General features: G+C 43.5%; 1 protein-coding gene and 1 pseudogene across 1 annotated transcript; both read left to right on the forward strand.

Moving 5' to 3' along the window:
- The first annotated feature begins 774 nt into the window (after positions 1–774).
- Positions 775–14232, forward strand: LOC129098692 (alpha-2,8-sialyltransferase 8F-like). The gene is made up of 7 exons (XM_054607776.1): positions 775–884; positions 1679–1753; positions 1864–1938; positions 2773–2917; positions 11729–11841; positions 11946–12038; positions 12117–14232. Exons 1-7 carry the CDS (start codon positions 784–786, stop codon positions 12589–12591), a joined length of 1077 nt encoding a protein of 358 aa, XP_054463751.1. The 5' UTR covers positions 775–783; the 3' UTR covers positions 12592–14232.
- A 1453-nt stretch (positions 14233–15685) lies between these two features.
- On the forward strand, positions 15686–17849 carry LOC129098342 (alpha-2,8-sialyltransferase 8E-like; annotated as a pseudogene).
- The last annotated feature ends 1889 nt before the right edge of the window (positions 17850–19738 follow it).

Consider the following 19738-nt stretch of genomic DNA (forward strand, 5'->3'; position numbering starts at 1 on the left):
CCCAGCACTGGCATAGTAATGTCTAGCGTGACGCTGGAACACTGTGCAAATGTGCACCTGTATGGTTTCTGGCCCTTCAGTAATCACCCCCATGGACCAGGGGGATCTTGGGTAGATAATAATGAGAATAAATATGAAACAAAAATGTAATCATACCCCCTAAACTAAAAAGAAATCTGGTTTGAATTGACATCAAACACTTTTACTAAGTTTGTTTACAAGATATTTATCTATAGAGGGAACCATAAAGTGCATCTTTGGATGGATGGGAAAAACAACACTGAATGGAAATGCTTTTGACTCTTTCAGCCCATAAAGTATTCATAAACAGTTACTGATTGGTTTGGGATACACTCAAACAAATTGCTCCCAAATTTAAACCATTGACTGGACTGAAAACAAATACAACAAAACCAAAATAAAATCATACAATTAAAACTATATTAAACATAAACACTATGTCGCTATGTCATTCCCTCTCTGTCTGGTCCATGTTTTGTCTGTCTCCCTGTGTGTGTGAGCCGGTGGCTGTGGGTGTGGCAGATTTCCCCCTCCCACCTGTTCCTGGTTGCTGGCTGATTGAGCACACCTGTATTTCCTCACTTATCAGGCTCTGTATGTGTAGCTCGGATCAACAATTACTCATCGCCACATCGTTCAACCTGTTACAACCTGTTGAGCCTTGAGTATAATTGTTTGTTTCCCTGTGTTCAAGAAACTGATTCTGCCAGCCAGAATTAAGACAGCCCAAAGATAAACGATCTTGAGCACAAGTGGAGAGTCATGAGGGGACAGCGCTTGCAGTCATTCTTCTCTTTGGTGATCACTCTCTTATTCTTGGGGAGCCTGATGACCACTCTCATCTGGTACATGGTCGACACCAAGTAAGTGTGTGACTACCTTTTCCACACAGCACTTTTTTCAATCCTTTTTGATGTTTGTGTTTTGGGTGCTGGAGGTGTATATGTGGAGACAAGATAAAGAAGAATGCTGTTCTGGGGTTTGCCCTGGGTGGAGCAGTATAATGATACAGGGCAGAAATAAAAGCATTTTTTTTTTTTTAGCTTTTAGTTTTCGCTTTGTTTTTCCACTCATGTCATCTACTTAGTCAAAACACACAAAGATGGGAGATGTAGTTTGTGAGAAATGACTGATGTGTATCTGTGTGTATCTGTGCTTCAGTGTCCTGATTTATCTCACAATACAAAGTAATCTTAAAGTGAAGATACTAGAGAAATTTGAAAATTGTCACTTCTTCAATACAAAATACAGGACAGGTTAATTTCCCTTTAAAACATTTTTCAAACAACAAAAAACCTTAGGAGTATTTGAAACTGACATATGAGAGGCAACCACACCACCTGAAATTGAACTGGATTCTATCAAACATTTTGTTTCTTAATCTTAGAACCTTTTCTAAAACGTATAAACAAGAAGAGAAGCTTAACTGGACTTGCTTGAATCTGCCCCAAACTTTACATGCTTGATATAAGGTATGGTCTGAGGAAGTCAACAAGTCTATTTTCACTTGTCGCCGAAAGGAAAAGAGCATTATGTGACCAACAGCATCTGATTTACATGACATTTAAATTATATGACTATGTGTATGGAACCAAATAATGCAGCTTCATTCAGCCTTTTACTCACCTGTCCTGTGTCCTCCTTGTTTGTGCCACAGTAATGTGGAACCTCAAAGGCCATCTCCTCAAAAGAAAAGTGACCCTCAGCCGTCTAAACTTTGTAAAGGCTGCAGGTGAGAGCAAACACCATCTTTAACATTTTTGTTTATGCCATCATCACATCATGACATGTCAGCCCAACAGGAATAACATTTTTGATTGTGTGTGCGTGTGTGTGTCACAGGGAGGTCATCAACAAAGTAATAGAGCGTTACTCTAAAACCTGGAAGAAGCAGGAGGAAAATTACCAAAAATTCAGGTAAGAGATACGATGATAACGTGATTTCATTCAGAATTTTTTAGAACAACAAAACATGTTGACAGATTTGCAACCGATTGTCCATGCAAACTGTATCACCTGTGTCCATTGTCGCAGGAATTGTATAATATACATTGTCATGGTTCGGGTATGTAGAATAATATAAAAATTTAAATGAACAGTACATTAAGCTGTGCTATAGAGGGGCACAGAAATAAACCAAAATTAGATCAGAACTCAGAAATTGCATCACTTCTAGAACTGAAGATTGATTTCCGTTCCCTCAAAAAACTCTTAGTTATAATAGCCATTCAAAAAATTATTCTAGGTCTCAGTTGGCAGTTTAAGGGAGCTGTCAGTACAACCCAAAACATGAATACGTGTGTAAAATATTTCTCATTTGTCATAAATAACTGAAATCAAAGGAAGTTCCGATTAAGTCTGGTCTCATATATGACATCAAACTCTACATGCTTCGCAGATATGAACAAAAACTAAATCTATGTAGAATGTGTTTGCTTTTGATATTGTTAGAAAAATGATCATTTGCAGATGTAAAAGGAGAAGTGGAAATAGAAACTTTGGTTAAAGAAGAAGAACATGCAGGCAGATTTCTACCACATGGTCTAAATATAACATGTATTTGAATCATGTGAGTTACAATAAAACAGAGGGGACATCACCTGAAGGACCCAAGACTGCCTTCACTCAGATCTTCTTACTTAAATGAAATCCTTATATGAAAGAAGAAACATTTTCAATTCAATGAGCTCCTACTGAATTTATCAATTATGAAGCTTTCTGTTCTACAACAAAGTCTTTGTGGTTCCACAGAGATCAGCTGAGCAGCAAGTGCCATGGTTTTGACAAGGCCATCATTACCCAGGCCAACACTCCAGTGGGAGCAAAGCTTGTGTATGACGGAGAAAAGAAGAGGACCCTCCAGGTGACCCCAGAGATTTTTAGCACCTTTGCAAAGGTATGTTCTTTGGCTTTTATGAATATTTACCACTGCTTGTTTGGTGTCTTGATTCCTCTAATGATTTACCACAGGCATTATTTCACTGCTTTGCTCTTGGAAGTCCTGCCAAAGGTCATGTTTCTACTCACATGTTGTCTCTTTGACGCACACAACTACACATGTCTTTTTGGTAAGGGGCTCTCAAAATCAGACCAGATACCTTACTGAGCTGGAGAAAGTCTGTACTGCTGGGCTCTGCATTTTCTATTTGCCATGACCAGTCAACACATTGTGGTTTAACCATGCAACACAGTGTCTATATAGAGGTTGGGCAATCAGATTTGAATAGTTTACAACTCTGTTATTTTAAACAGAGAGAATATTGATCTTCCACAACTTCCCTTCTCCGTTCTCTACACTGGCTCCCTGTAAGAGCTCACATCCAGTTTAAGACTCTGGTGCTAGCCTACAGGGCAGTGAAAGGAACAGCTCCTTCCTATCTCCAGGCCATGATCCAGCCCTACACCCCCGCCCGACCACTTCGCTCTGCTGCCTCGGGGCGACTGGTTGCCCCGTCGCTCAGAGGTCCCTGCGGCCGATAGAACCGGTCACAGCTTTTTTCTGTCCTGGCCCCTCAGTGGTGGAATGAACACCCCACTGACGTCAGAACAGCAGAGTCGCTGCCCATCTTTCGGCGCAGGCTGAAAACTCACCTCTTCAAGAAGTACTACCCTGAGCCTTCCGCTTAGCACTTATTGTATTCGTATTAGTTTGTTTCTGCACTATACTTTTGCTCTGGTTTATGCTTTTAGATGCTTGTTTAAGAAAGGAGATGCACTTAGGACTTCTGGTGACTAGTAGTTCTCTTGAATACCTATGTTGATGTCACAGGTATGGTGTGGACCCAAAAGCAGTACGACCAGGAGACAGATAAAGTTCTGGAGCTTTATTCAAAGCTGAGCACACAGCAGACAGGCAGGCAGGATATGACTCACAGTGGGGAAACACGCAGGGGATCAGGCAGACGGAAACCAGAGGAAGCGGAGGCTAAACTCGTGGTCGGGGACAGAAGGCTAAGGTGGCTAACCGAGGCAAAAGCAAGGTAGGAATCCGGTGGTTGGGGACAGAAGGCTGAGTCGTTGACCGGGGCACAGGCAAGGCAGGGAAGTCCAGACAGGCAGGGTCGGCAACGGGAAATCAGTCCACAGGAAATTGCTGGAAGGTCTAGCATGAATACAACGAACGATCTGGCAGCGAGTGTGTGACTGACTGGGGTTTAAATACTGCAGGGTGTAGGTGCAGCAGAGTGAGCAGGTGAGAGGGATTGTGCTGATGAGGTGGGTGTGGCAGACAGGTGCACTGCATGAGGCTGATTAGGTGAGTGAGGGAGAGTGTGGTGAGAGAGATGGGGCTGGGCTGTGAGCTGGAAGTGGAACTGGGATTGGCGGAGTGAACTGAGAGAGAGTGACAGGCAGGTGAACAGAGTGAGCCAATTAGGTGAGTGAGACAGAGTGACAGGGGGTACATCCCAAGTCTCTTAAATTGCCTCCTCGATTCCCTCACTTGCGTCGTTTCCTTGCGTCTTAGTCCGCCCACCAGGGATGCATGGAGAGACGCAAGGAAACCAATCGAGGAGAGAGGAAACGAGGATATGTGTTTTAAGAGACATGGGACGTCCTTTCCTCTGTAGCGTCACGTGAAGCGACGTCTGTTTCTGATGACGGCGGCCGCTGATCACAGCTGATCAGCTGTCAGTCCGCTTTAACAGCTGGAGAGACTTTTGATTTTATGTCTGCACACATGATCACTGTACTAATATTAATAATGAAACAAAGTAATCATCACTGTACTAATATTAATAATGAAACAAAGTAATCATCACTATTAATAATGAAACAAAGTCATCATCACTGCCAGAGTAGAAATGTATTTCTATCTGCAGCCTGTTACATTACATTACATTACAGTCATTTAGCAGATGCTTTTATCCAAAATCCTAAATGTGTCCAGTCAATGGTTTAAATTTGGGAGCAATTTGTTTGCCTGTTTAACAGTGGAGAGTGACTTTGGCGTAGTGGAGAGTGGCGTAGTGGAGAGCAAGGTAGTTCTCCATTCAGAGGATCGGTGGTTCAATACCCGGCTTCGGCAGTCGACGTGTCCTTGGGCAAGACACTTAACCCCAAGTTGCTCCCGAAGGCTTGCCATCGGTGTGGACTGGATGTTGCATGAATGTTAGTTAGAGTCTGATGGTGGCACCTTGCATGGTAGCCTGTCATCAGTGTGTGAATGGGTGAATGATATGTTATATACTACTGATTGTAAGTCGCTTTGGATAAAAGCGTCTGCTAAATGACACTGCACTGAGTATTTATACTGTGTTCTTAGTATTTATACTGTGTTCTGTGTATTTATACTGTGTTCTGTGTCCTGCTCATAAGTGCAGTGCACCGATGTGTACCGGCTAAATGCGTTTGTCTTATTTATGAATTATTAACGTCTGTATGTTTTGAAATTCGGATTGTGATTATTAAATAATCCAGAATATGATTATGGTTTCTCCTAAAACACTGGAATTAATTTATTAGGCTCAATGTTTCGGGGTAAATTGTTATTACATAACTCATCAACCTGACACTCAGGAATTATTAGCCACATATGAATGAATGGAAATGAAGATAAATGATGTAAAAGTGTTTCTACTGACAGACAGACTCTCCAACTCTTTAACTCTCTCTAACTTTTTAATGCATTCAGTCTGTGATCTGTCATCACTCTGGTATGAATCTCCAGTGATGATGAGTTATATCAGATCAGTACGATCGGCTGCAGCGTCCACACATTGGGCCTTGTCAGCGCCCCTGTGGACATTGGCCGCCCCATCAACACTTCATGAGGACTAAGTCCTACAGTTACATTAGGTGCACGTCGAATGGAATCTAATACAATTGGTAATGCATCAACCCATCTAAGTCCTGTAGTCATCATTGTTTTGGTTAGTCTCTCTTTGATGGTAGAGTTCATTCTTTCAACCTGACCTGACCTGCATGATCTTTGCTACAAAAGCCAGGCCTCTGTCGCTGTTTATCCCCTGCGGTACTGCAAATCTAGGGATAACCTCTTTTATCAGGAACTTGACATCTGTTTTTGTGTCTTCTCTTCTTGTGGGGTACGCTTCTACCCATTAGGAGAACATGTCTACAATTACTAGCAAGTATTTGTAGCCTTGGCAACTCGGCATGTGTACAAAATCTATTTGCATATTTACGAACGGACCCGATGGGGGTTCCAAATGGTCATGTTTAACTGAGCTGCCTTTTCTCCTGGTTTGCTGACATGTCATGCATCTGTCCACTAGTGTTTGTGAGACTCGTGTGATGCCTGGTGCAAACCATTGTGAACGAATAATCCCATTTAACCCCCCTTTTCCTACATGTGAAGGCCCATGAGCAACATGTGCCAATACATGGATAAGAGAACGAGGATAAAACAGGCCGACCATTGGGGTGGAGCCACAAACCAGATTCCGGATGCGTTCACAACCTTTACGTGTCCACAAATCTCGCTCCCTAGCATCAGCACGGCTTTGCATTTCCGCGACATCATTAAAGGAAGGTACAGAAATCGGATTTGCGGGTTGTGTTGAGGTACACTGAGGTACCATGGAGGAGGAGGAGGAAATGGATGCTTGTTTTGCAGCTGTATCAGCCAACGCATTTCCTCGTATTACAGGATCAGTTCCATTAGTGTGAGCAGCACATTTAACAATAGCAAGTTGATATGGGAGCAAAATGGCCTCTAACAACTCAGCTACCAGAACATGATGCTGAATAGGTTTGCCAGAGGATGTGCGAAATCCTCTCATTTTCCATAACTGACCAAAGTCATGAGCAACGCCAAAAGCATATCTGGAATCTGTGTAAATAGTAGCAACTTTATCTTTTGCTAGAATGCAGGCTCTAGTGAGAGCATACAGTTCTACCGCCTGAGCTGAAGTACCATTAAGTAGCGCTCGTGCTTCTAACACTTCCCAGTCATTCACTACTGCATAGCCTGCAAGATGTTTGTTATCAGATGGTCTACAAGCAGACCCATCAGTGTAGCGAATCATGTCAGCATTTGGTATTGGTGTCTGCAACAAATCTGGCCTTGGAGATGCACTCATGTCAATAGTGGAAATGCAATCATGATCATTTTCTTCCTCAATTTAAGGAAGGAGAGGGGCTGGATTCAATGGAGGTGAGCGTTGCAAAGTAAAAGGGAGCTGGAAAGAATGATAACCTGAGCCACAGGAAGCTGTCATAGGTTGTGTAGCGGAGGTGTTTAATATATGCAACACTGAATGCGGAACATGTACTACACAGTCATGAGCCAGTACAATGGGCGCAGATTTCTCAACCAAGATGGCAACTGCAGCCACTGACCTTAAACAGCCCGGCATACCACAGACAACAGGTGACAGTCAATACGAGTAGTACCCATGTTTCTGGACCAGGATGCCTGTAGCAAATCCCTCTCTTTCATGCACATGTAGATGAAATGGCAGACAATAGTCCGGCAGACCCAAGGCAGGGGCTGATGTGAGTGCACATTTCAACTCCTGGAAAGCTTTGTGCATACTTTCAGTCCATTGCACCAGAGGAGGAGCAGACTGCAATGTTGCTGCACGTAAAACAGAGTCCATTGCAGCATAATCAAAAATCCAGTGCCAGCAGTAATTTGCCATCCCGAGAAATGAGTGTTTCCTTTTTTCTCACAGGGGGAGCCATGTTAGCAAGCAGCTTCACTCTTGCAGGTGCTAGGAGACGCTGTCCATCCCCTAGAACATGACCCAAGTATGTGACTTCTGGCAGACAAAACTGCAATTTAGCTAATGAGGCTCTGTGGCCACACTTAGCCAGTCTTTGCAGGAGCAAAATAGAGTCTGAATAGCAAGTGTCTTTTGAGGGAGAGGCTATCAACAGGTCATCAGCATACTGCAGGAGAGTACTTCCCCGTGGCAACTGCAAATCTTCCAGATCACATTTTACCGCTGCTGCGCATACCATAGGGCTATCAACAAAACCCTGGACCAAACGGGTCCACGTGTGCTGTTTACCTCTAAAGGTAAAGGCAAAAAATAGTGGCTGTCTGGATGCAAAGGGATTGAGAAAAATGCTGAGCACAAATCAATGACTGTGTAATGCGTGGAATTTGAAGGCAGAGAGGCCAGAATGGAATTTGTATCTGGCACATTTGGAGCCTGTGGTACTACAATGTTGTTTATGGCTTGTAAATCCTGAACAAATTGCGTTTTTGGGACTGGTGGTACTGTTTATCACTGGCAGTACCACCAGTACTGAGGCAAGTGGTACTGTTTATCACTGGCAGCTTAGCATTAGCTTTGAGTGTCACTCTATGAGGTGGAGCAGAATTTACAAAACCCACATGATTTTTATGTTTAGCCCATAAAATGGCTGGTACTTCAGAAAGATCTGAAGGGGGTCCATACATTACTGAAAGAGGTGGTTGTTGTAAGACAAATGTACTCTGAGGCAATGTAATTTCTTCACTGAGACTCAGCACGAACAGTCCGTCACCAAGGTCTGTTATTGTTTGGGTTTGAGATGCTGCTGCAGCTTCTCTCACTGACTGGCACTGTGTCATCATTTTTGAAACCTGCTTTGGCTCATAACCTGGTGTGACTGCTAGAGTGACATGTGGAAAAGAATCCTTAACTTTAAACAATTCACTCTTTATTGTATTAGACAATTGAATAGATAAAGCACACCCTGGTGGACCCACAATCATAAACTGCTCACACTTCAGCCATTCTTGCGTATTTAAAAATGTATCAGCAAAATGTTTGTATTCTTCTGAAGGATTAAATGCAGCTGTACAATGACAATGCAATACAGGTCTCATAGCAGACATCAATGTGGCACATGCTGGTGTTGTTTTGGCAATGTATTGAATGTGTGGCACAGTGAAGGCATGTAACAAATTGAACTCAGGCAATGTCGGCTGATTGGATTAAGGGCTTTCCTAGTCATGTCCATCATTTCAGATAGAGTCCAGGGTTTACAAACAGGCATTGAACCTATCATAATCTTAGGGGCCTGAAAGGTTTGTGTTATGGACCTAGTGTCATGTTTTTTCTCCGGTGGACATGCCTGCTTCCTACAAAATGGTGAGGTGCATTTTTAATTCCCAGGATGGCCTGTACTCCTCGCTGTCTTATTGTGGCCGTCTGCTACGATAGGTTGATCCGGTATCTCCTCCCTTTGGGTGTCTTTACTTCATCATTCGCCATCTGAGCCAGTAGCTCCTCCGCTTGGTTTGCGTCCCGGTCAGCTTGCTCTCTTTCCCTTTTTTTTTTTTTTTGTGCCAGAACAGCAGCAGCTTAAAAAATAGAATCTTCCTCTGTCTGTACACAATTTTTCTGCTCTGTCCCTGTTACCTCAGCTTGTTTTTCTGTACACAACTTCACCACAGGTCTTGATTAACCGAAATAAGCCTCTTTTAGCTTATCCCAGAACGTCTTCCCACGGGTTTCACCTCACTGTGGGTTTTGTCTGTGTCGGGCACAACCCTATGTTGATTCCGTCAAACGCAGACATGGTAAGGCAAAATAGAGAAATGCACTTACCAGTCTTTGTTGGTTTGGAATCCTGTTCGTGACGCCAATTTGTGATGGAAATCTTTGAGCTTGTTCCTTCGAGACAGGAGAAGTTTCGGCAGACCCAGATGTCTTAAGCAGTAACATTTATTGTTTTTCGAACGAGGAGAACAGGGAAACACCACGTGTGAATCACAGCGTACTGCTACCCAATTCTGAAGATGGTGTCCTTGAGCACAGTATTTAACCTTCCCCAGACCAGCTAAGTTCCGCTATATCCAAATAGGGTTAGTTCTACATCAGCCTGGCATGTGTGAGGATTCTATTGGATATAGGCTCTAAACAAGGAAATACATCTACCGTTGCTGTGCTAGCAACAACATAGCCTCTGTACAGTCTCTCTTATCCAGCGTCTCCAACCAGGCACCAGCCTGTTGAGTCTTAACCGAATACACAAGGTTTCTAGCTAACCTTGGCCTACCAGCTGTCCTAGCCAGCTCGGCCTTATCAGGCACATACAGTGAGACTGGCTAAGAGAGACAGACAGTTGACCTGACCCACAAGAGGGAAGTTTAACATACAATTAGGAAAATACCTTCACAATAACCCAGCAGGGGATGAGTGGAAATGACCAGGTGAATGAGAGAATGGCCGTGGAGAAGTGATAATGTGTCTGAAGGTCGGAGCAAATAGGCAGAATGGAAAAAGGAGGACTCAGGCAGACTTTGTAACACTCATCTCTTTTTACAAAGATCTGGAAAAGTGGAAGTGAGATTTCTTTAATTGTTCAGCCTCAGGGAGTGACCTTCTCATCGCTGTACATTGACCACAGACTTAAAGTATGCGCTGTATAATTTTCAGGAAGCAGTTTAAAGCTGCTAGTGTGCTTCATGAGAGCTTGTCGGATTGCTTCATAAACACCCTGAATCCGACAAGTTGACTTTCACACCCTCTTTGTACTGTGTTTGGCCAAGTGTGTTGAGGTGAGAAAGGAGCCCAGTTTTGAACCTCTTTCGCTTTCTCTTGTTCTATTTTAGTTTTTGAATCACTTTTCCAAAAAAAAATAAACCTTACCCTAAACAAACTTCCAGGAGACACTGGGGGACCGTTTTACTATAAAAAATGGTTTCACATCTCCCCCCTTGCTAAGAGGGTTGGCTTTTCACTCAACGTTTGAGCATGGTTATTTGAATTTGTGTAAGTCGATCGATTGTCTGTTTCAGATTACTCACAGAGGAGGGAGTAGGGAGGAGGGTTTCAAATATATACGACAAGCAGCGGAATATTCCAGGATATGTCACATTTAGTTAGATGTTGTAATGAAGCGGCAACCTCCAGGTCTGAAAAGTGAAGCCAATGTGGAAGTGCCTTTAACTTACATTCTTTCTAATAGCCATCAGGGTCAAGTCAAATCGTATAGAAGTCTATGAGAAAATGACTCTACTTCTCACTTGATTTATTACCTCAGTAATACATTGTAAACATGAATTTATGGTCTCAATCACCAGTTTCAAGTCCTCTTTAATACATTGTGACATTCATTTAGTAAATTATGGTCCCCTTTTGAGTAAGCATGAAGCAGAGTAGGTGATTTGTGATTGACAGGGTGCTACCAAGGCGTTGTCAGGTCTGGGTGTTGTCTGTGTTTTCATCTAACAACTTTAACCCTTTAACAGTGTGTATTGTTCATGAAAGTTAATATTAACATTTTTGTCAATATATTGGTCCACACACCAATGGGGGAATTCATGGGGACCACATCAACTTATAATATACAGTGTCCCACTGTTAATACCCAAAGGTTTACCAGGGGCACCTAGATTTAAACTGGGAATATTTGGTCTACTATCAAATGCTCTACCACTGAGTTATATACCATTTTTTATGCCACCCAAGAAGTTTCACTGATAAGCAGAGTGCAAGCTGCAATCTTGAAAAAGATAAATAGTTGCCTCCATATTTGCCAACAGTCAGACTGTATTTCAAATTTAAGGTAGTTTTTATATCTTTTTAGATCGCAAAAGATTACAGAAAATCCAGGACTCTGAAGCCACTTAACCAGAGAAAGAAGGAACCTTCATGTTGTACATTAGCAAATGAAATAAAAATACACACACACACACACGTAGGAACTAAAGCCAGTTATAGATTTAACTAAAATGGCTCTTTCACACAGTGTGTCAGTATAGTTTTTTTTTGTTTTGTAATACATTTTCTGTTGATGTTAATTCCAGGAGCATCCGTTCCAAAACAAAATATGGGACACGTGTGCTGTTGTTGGGAACGGTGGGATCCTGACCAACAGCAGCTGTGGGAAGACGATTGATTCAGCTCAGTTTGTTATGAGGTGAGAAAGGTGTCTAGTGTACTGGACAACCTTAATCAACATAATTAAAACTCATCTCTGTGGAAATTCTATAAAACAATCCTTTCATTTTCTGTGTTTTTCAGATGCAACCTACCTCCCTTGGACAAAGGCTATGAGAAACATGTGGGCATCAAGACTGACCTTGTGACAGCAAATCCAAGCATCCTCTTAGAGAAGTGAGCAAATGGATGAATCACCGGCCCTTAAAATGTTCCCTTTTGTCATGTTGCTAAACATCTGCTGTTTATAATCAGGTATGGGGCTCTGATGGGGCGTCGCCGTCCGTTTGTGGAGAGTCTGCGTAGCTATGGCAACTCCCTGCTACTCCTTCCCGCCTTCTCCTTCGGCATCAACACTCCTGTGTGTCTGCGGGCCGTCTACAGCATTGAGGACTTTGAAAGCCCCGCCCGGCCCGTCTTCTTCAACCCTGAGTACCTCCAGAATCTGATCCTCTTCTTGCACTCCCAAGGCCTTCAAGCACCACGGCCCAGCACCGGCATGATGATGGCTAGCATTGCGCTGGAACACTGTGCCAATGTGCACCTGTATGGGTTCTGGCCCTTCAGTAATCACCCCCACAGACTCCACGCCCTGACTAACCACTACTACGATGACAGACAAACTACAAAATTGCACACCATGCCGGCAGAGTTTGACCTCTTGTTGCAGCTGCACAGTCAGGGGGTGCTCAGGCTTCACCTGGGAGATTGTCCACCAGGTGAAAGGTAGTTCCCAGACCCAGGGGCAGCTGACAGGACAAGCGTAAAGTGCCTCGTTTGTAGCCCGGTTGCTGATGAAGTTTTTCATGTAATTTGGAATGAATGGACAGATCTCTTTTTGCTGATGACATGTGTCCAAGCAAGGTGGATGCTTGGACTTACAGTAAATGCTGAGTTGGCCCATAAGCAGCAAAGACAATTGCACTAAAAACAAAATACAACAATTCTAATGCTGTTAACAGGGAATCGAGGAGGCAATTTAAGAGACTTGGGGTACATCCCAAGGGGATTCCCTCACTTGCGTCGTTTCCTTGCGTCTTAGTCCCGCCCACCAGGGATGCATGGAGAGACGCAAGGAAACCAGGCAAGGAGAGAGGAAACGAGGATATGTGTTTTAAGAAACATAACACCTCCTTTCCTCTGTAGCGTCACGTGAAGCGACGTCTGTTTCTGATGACGGCGGCCGCTGATCACAGCTGATGAGCTGTCAGTCCGCTTTAACAGCTGGAGAGACTTTTGATTTTATGTCTGCACACATTATCACTGTACTAATATTAATAAAGACACAAAGTAATCATCACTGTTCTAGTATTAATAAAGACACAAAGTAATCATCACTGCCAGAGTATAAATGTATTTCTCTCTGCAGCCTGTTACTGTCACGGAGTGTGGTGTGGACCCAAAAGCAGAACGACCAGGAGACAGATAAAGTTCTGGAGCTTTATTCAAAGCGGAGAACTCAGACAGGCAGGATATGACTCACAGAGGTGTAATATAAAATAATCATGACAGCAGTATTAACCAACACACTTCACCTTATTACAGCAGTGTTAAACAACACACTTCACCTTATTAGTGATATAGGATAGCCATGACAGTTGTATTAACAAACATAAAGTAACCATGACAGCTGTCTTAACAAGCACGTTTTACTTTATTACACGTAAGCTCAGGCACTCAGAAAGAGTGGAAAGGTGCTGCAAAAGGTCAGAAACGGCGTGGGAGCATCCCCGCGTCTACACACCAACCTTGAACAGCCACACCAGGCCAGGAAGGGCCTGAGATACACACATATACAAATGATGAATCAGTCACACCAGGCCAGGGAGGGCCTGACACACACACATATACAAATGCACACCAGGCCAGGAAGGGCCTGACACACACACAAGATGAAACAACCACCTGGCTTAAGGAGTAGGCAAAGTCGTACTTTACGAGGACAATACCCTCTCTGTAGAAGACAGACAAATAATAAAGATAAGGAGATAGAACAGATTGCCCAATAAAACCCGTTCACACCAGATGAACATGTACACTCAACATACACACACACTGAAAGATGACAGCAACCAATGGGACGTGAGCCAGTGTGGGCGGATATGCCCAGAGCTCCAACCAGGCCGCTTATAGCTAAAACAAGCACCGCCTGCTACTTTAATATTTGACCAATAGGCTCCCTAAAGGAGAACCTATGAAATCCGCTGCGCACCGTGTGTTAAGCGCCTTTTTTACTTTGGTACTCTAACTCTGTTAGACATCCATAATTAGGACCGTGCACGTATAAATGCCGGAAATGTAATACTCTCACTAAGCTTGCAATAAAGCGTTTTGACTTTAACTCAACTGTTTCTCTCTGGTGTCTGACGAATCCTAAACACAACAGAGGGAAACAGGCAGGGGATCAGGCAGACGGAAATCAGAGGAAGCGGAGGCTAAACTCGGGGTCGGGGACAGAAGGCTGAGTCGTTGACCAGGGCACAGGCAAGGCAGGTAAGTCCAGACAGGCAGGCAGGGTCGGCAACGGGAAATCAGTCCATGGGAAATTGCTGGAAGGTCTGACATAAATGCAGAGAACGATCTGGCGGTGAGTGAGTGGATGACCGGGGTTGATATACTGCAGAGTTGATGAGTAGATTGAAGGCAGGTGTGTGGCTTGGAGCAGGTGAGTATGCTTGGCAGTAATCAGGGAGCTGGGGAGAGTGAGAGGGTGACACGCCCACCTCACAGACACACACACACACACAGAGATAAACAAACAAGGGAGCACAGGAGACACAAGGGCAAGGGAAAACACATGAAACACAAGGGCAAGGGGAAACACAAGGAATAACCAGAGACATGGCCATGGCCATGACAGTTACCTGTTTAACAAACTGCACTGAGTATTTACACTGTTTTCTGTGTATTTATACTGTGTTCTGTGTATTTATTCTGTGTTCTGTGTCCTGCTCATAAGCACATCGCAGCGATTTCTACCGGCGAAATGCGTTTGTCTTATTAATTAATTATAAACATCTGTATGTTTTGACCAGTGCAAAGCATTTTTGGTTGAAAAAAAGATGTAATGCTAAGCGCTCTGCCATCAGTGTCTGATTTATTAAACTGTCAACACTGACGATTGCATTGTTGCATTAAATTCAGTTTATGAACTTACACTTATATTTTATTGAATATTTATTAAATAACAATTTTTAAAGGATTTTTGAATGGATGCTAATTTTAAATATATTTTTAAAAAATCTCACGTACCCCCTGGAGTGCCTTCACGTACCCCCAGGGGTACACGTACCCCCATTTGAGAACCACTGTCCTAGACAACGCTGGACGACAGCACAGAGCACAGTTGCGGGATGCACTGTACATGCCTTCATACCCGCATGATATCTTTTCAGTGGCAAGAGCAACCAACGGAGGAGCGACGATCACTTTCAAGAAAGGGGACAACCACATGGTTACCAAGGACGGTAGCAGGTTTGACATCCACGAGAGTGGAAATTTGTATTACTTGCCAACTGTTGTGGAAAATGTTGACCAATGTAAAGGGTGTCACGACATGCAAACTTGGCATGAAATTTTGGGTCATTGCAACTATGAAGATGTACAAAAGTTACAAGGTGTAGTGAAAGGCATGGAGATAAACGGAAGTGCAGTTAAACCAGCTCAGTTATGTGAAGTCTCTACACAGGGAAAATTCACACAGACGAGAAACAGGGAGCCGGACAGAAAGGCAAAGAAACCTTTAGAACTAGTCCATACTGATTTAGCCGGTCCAATATCAACACCCAGCATAGAAGGACACAGATATACACAGTCTTTTACAGATGACTACTCAGGTACCCTGTTAGTGTATTTTCTAAAGTCCAAGAGTGATACAGTGCAAGCCACAGAAAGGTTCTTAGCTGACATAGCACCTTATGGAGAAGTCAAATGTATCCGTTCAGACAACGGCACTGAGTTTACATTACATTACGTTACATTACAGTCATTTATCAGACGCTTTTATCCAAAGTGACTTACAGGAAGTGTATTCAACATAGGTATTCAAGAGAACTACTAGTCACCAGAAGTCATAAGTGCATCTCCTTTCTTAGACAAGCATCTAAAAGCATAAACCAGAGCAAAAGTATAGTGAAGAAGCAAATTACTACGAAAACAATAATCGCAACAAACTAATACGAATACAATAAGTGCTACAAACTAATACGAATAGGATAAGTGCAATAAACTAATATGAATACAATAAGTGCAACGAACTGATACGAATACAATAAGTGCAACAAACTAATACGAATGTAATAAGTGCTACGAGGAAGGCTCAGGGTAGTACTTCATGAAGAGGTGAGTTTTCAGCCTGCGCCGAAAGATGGGCAGCGACTCTGCTGTCCTGATGTCAGTGGGGAGTTCATTCCACCACTGAGGGGCCAGGACAGAAAAAAGCTGTGACCGGGTCGATCGGCCGCAGGGACCTCTGAGCGACGGGGCAACCAATCGCCCCGAGGCAGCAGAGCGAAGTGGTCGGGCGGGGGTGTAGGGCTTGACCATGGCTTGGAGATAGGAAGGAGCTGTTCCTTTCACTGCCCTGTAGGCTAGCACCAGAGTCTTAAACTGGATGCGAGCTCTTACAGGGAGCCAGTGTAGAGAACGGAGAAGGGAAGTTGTGTGGGAGAACTTGGGGCGATTGAACACCAGACGTGCTGCAGCTTTCTGGACAAGCTCCAGAGGTCTGATGGCCGACGCCGGGGCTCCGGCAAGTAGTGAGTTGCAGTAGTCCAGGCGGGAGATGACCAGAGCCTGGGGCAAATCCTCCTGATGTTGTAGAGGAGGAATCTGCAGGAGCGTGTGACCGATGCAATGTTTGCTGAGAGCGACAGTTGGTCGTCCAGGGTCACACCCAGATTCCTCACAGTCCGAGTTGGCGTCACCACGGCATCATCAATGGTGATGGACAGGTCTCGGTGCGGGCAACCCTTCCCCGGGAGGAACAGTAGCTCGGTTTTGTCCAGGTTGAGCTTCAGGTGGTGTGTCGCCATCCACTTCGAGTTATAGATTTAACTCTCCTAAAATGGCTCTTTCACACAGTGTGTCAGTATAGTTTTTTTTTGTTTTGTAATACATTTTCTGTTGATGTTAATTCCAGGAGCATCCATTCCAAAATAAAATATAGGACACGTGTGCTGTTGTTGGGAACGGTGGGATCCTGACCAACAGCAGCTGTGGGAAGACGATTGATTCAGCTCAGTTTGTTATGAGGTGAGAAAGGTGTCTAGTGTACTGGACAACCTTAATCAACATAATTAAAACTCATCTCTGTGGAAATTCTATAAAACAATCCTTTCATTTTCTGTGTTTTTCAGATGCAACCTACCTCCCTTGGACAAAGGCTATGAGAAACATGTGGGCATCAAGACTGACCTTGTGACAGCAAATCCAAGCATCCTCTTAGAGAAGTGAGCAAATGGATGAATCACCGGCCCTTAAAATGTTCCCTTTTGTCATGTTGCTAAACATCTGCTGTTTATAATCAGGTATGGGGCTCTGATGGGGCGTCGCCGTCCGTTTGTGGAGAGTCTGCGTAGCTATGGCAACTCCCTGCTACTCCTTCCCGCTTTCTCCTTCGGCATCAACACTCCTGTGTGTCTGCGGGCCGTCTACAGCATTGAGGACTTCGAAAGCCCCACCCGGCCCGTCTTCGTCAACCCTGAGTACCTCCAGAATCTGACCCTCTTCTGGCGCTCCCAAGGCCTTCGAGCACCACGGCCCAGCACCGGCATAATAATGGCTAGCCTGGCGCTGGAACTCTGTGCCAATGTGCACCTGTATGGGTTCTGGCCCTTCAGTAATCACCCCCACGGACTCCACGCCCTGACTAATCACTACTACGATGACAGACAAACTTCAAAATGGCACACCATGCCGGCAGAGTTTGACCTCTTGTTGCAGCTGCACAGGCTTCACCTGGGAGATTGTCCACCAGGTGAAAAGTAGTTCCCAGACCCAGGGGCATCTACATCTACATGTAGCCCACTTATCCCTAGTTTAGTCAGGGAAGGGCCCTGAGTTCTTTAAAACGTATAACTCACTCTACAATTACTAATACTTGAGGTTTTGTTGTCTTCTATATTAACCTTGAATGAAATGTGTCACTATTATTATTAACCTGTGATTGTATGCAAACAATTTACCTTTAGACACCTCTATCTAAGAAAATGACCAAACTCCACACTGTAATCACATTTTAGAAATATAACATTTCAATGATTTACTTGGGGAATTTTAAAATAACAAAATAAAATACATTCAGTCTCAATCACTTCACAATTTCTTACGATAACATGAGTTTCAACAATAATCCCTTCAATTCGAATGATTATGATATAACTCAATTCAATTCAAACTCAGTGGGCCGATCCCGGGCCGATCCGATTTCACACGTGCTCGCATCGCGACTCCGTTCGTCCAACCCGCGGTCAAGCCACCCAACGTAAACAACTCTCTCTCCAACTTCCTGCCACCTGTGACCCTACCTATCTCAACCAATGGACAAACACACACACACACACACACACACACACACACACACACACACACACACACACACACACACACACACACACACACACACACACACACACACACACACACACACACATTGCGTTAGTTCATGCAGGACACGGAAGTCATGAATCTAACGTGACTACGCATGAAAAAAGCACCAACTGGGATTTCTTGTTGAAAACTGGGTGATATTGGGTCTGAATGGATGCCTCAGTGTTGTACTGAGTCTTTTGTTCCAGCAGCGGTCAGATTTTTTTAATTAACACTTTTGGATGTGGCTTTTAGATGTAGCATCTTTCTGCTGTTAATCATGTGTCAAATGGCTTTTGTATGGTGATATTTATTTGTTGTACTGTGTTGTGTTTTCTGTTTGTTGTGTGCTGTGAAAACTATGTCTATTTGTTTTTCCGTATGAGTTTAATTAGTGGCAACTTAGTTTCCCCACTGGGGATTAATAAAGCTTTCTAACCTAACCTAGTCTTTAAGACTTGGTTGGGCCTTGTGTTACAGGGAAATTCTGCCTTCATACTTATAAATTCCTAACGATGTTTTTTGTATCAGGAATATTATTTGCATATGTGTGGTTGGAGTGGAATTTAAAGGCGTTTCCCCAGATGTCTTAGCTTCCATGATTTAGTGTCTCTGAGACATTAAGTGTCCCAAAACCTGCCATGATTTATCATTAAAATGCAGTTTTTCTTTACAAACCACACATTTGGCTGGGACGCCACATAATTCAGTGATTTATTTGCACAGAGCTTTCATATGCATTCCTCTATTGATTCTCTCTATTTTACACTTTATATAGCGAATGCACAAACCTATGATAATATTTCTGTTTTCTATTTCTATTTCTATTTTTAATATACATATTTAATGCAGCTGTGACGTTTCTCCTGCTTAGTTCTGCAAGGCATTCCACAGTTTCTGAGTTGACCAACATGCAAACATCTGGATGATGTATAAACAGACTCTTTGAAAGAACTAACCAGGGCAGCCTTGGAAAGTACTGGAGCAGTCTTTGTCCTTCTCCTCTTTCCCTGTCCCCAAATAAATAAGAGTACCATACATCTGTATAGGGTTGGTACATCCGGCCAATTAGGCCAATAATGGGATGTAATGTTAGTTTATTTTTTAGAGAAAATAACCACGGCCACAAGTTGCCACCCAAGACATTGCTCATGGGATTGATCATATCATATCATTGTACATCCAGCTGCAGCACTCTGCTCCACTGGCTCGTCTCTCCAGGGAAACACATTTTCCGTTTTCATTTGTGCCACCTATTCTACAGGCAATTTGACTGTAAACTCGCTAAT

This window comes from Anoplopoma fimbria, chromosome 11 (assembly GCF_027596085.1).
Source record: "Anoplopoma fimbria isolate UVic2021 breed Golden Eagle Sablefish chromosome 11, Afim_UVic_2022, whole genome shotgun sequence".
NCBI lineage: Eukaryota > Metazoa > Chordata > Actinopteri > Perciformes > Anoplopomatidae > Anoplopoma > Anoplopoma fimbria.

Excerpts from the sequence above, each read along its gene's own strand:
- LOC129098692 (XM_054607776.1), top strand. The coding sequence starts at position 784 with ATGAGGGGACAGCGCTTGCAGTCATTCTTCTCTTTGGTGATCACTCTC. Across the intron at positions 1,754-1,863 it reads AAACTTTGTAAAGGCTGCAG|GGAGGTCATCAACAAAGTAA; the intron begins GTGAGAGCAAAC and ends TGTGTGTCACAG. Across the intron at positions 11,842-11,945 it reads TCAGCTCAGTTTGTTATGAG|ATGCAACCTACCTCCCTTGG; the intron begins GTGAGAAAGGTG and ends TGTGTTTTTCAG.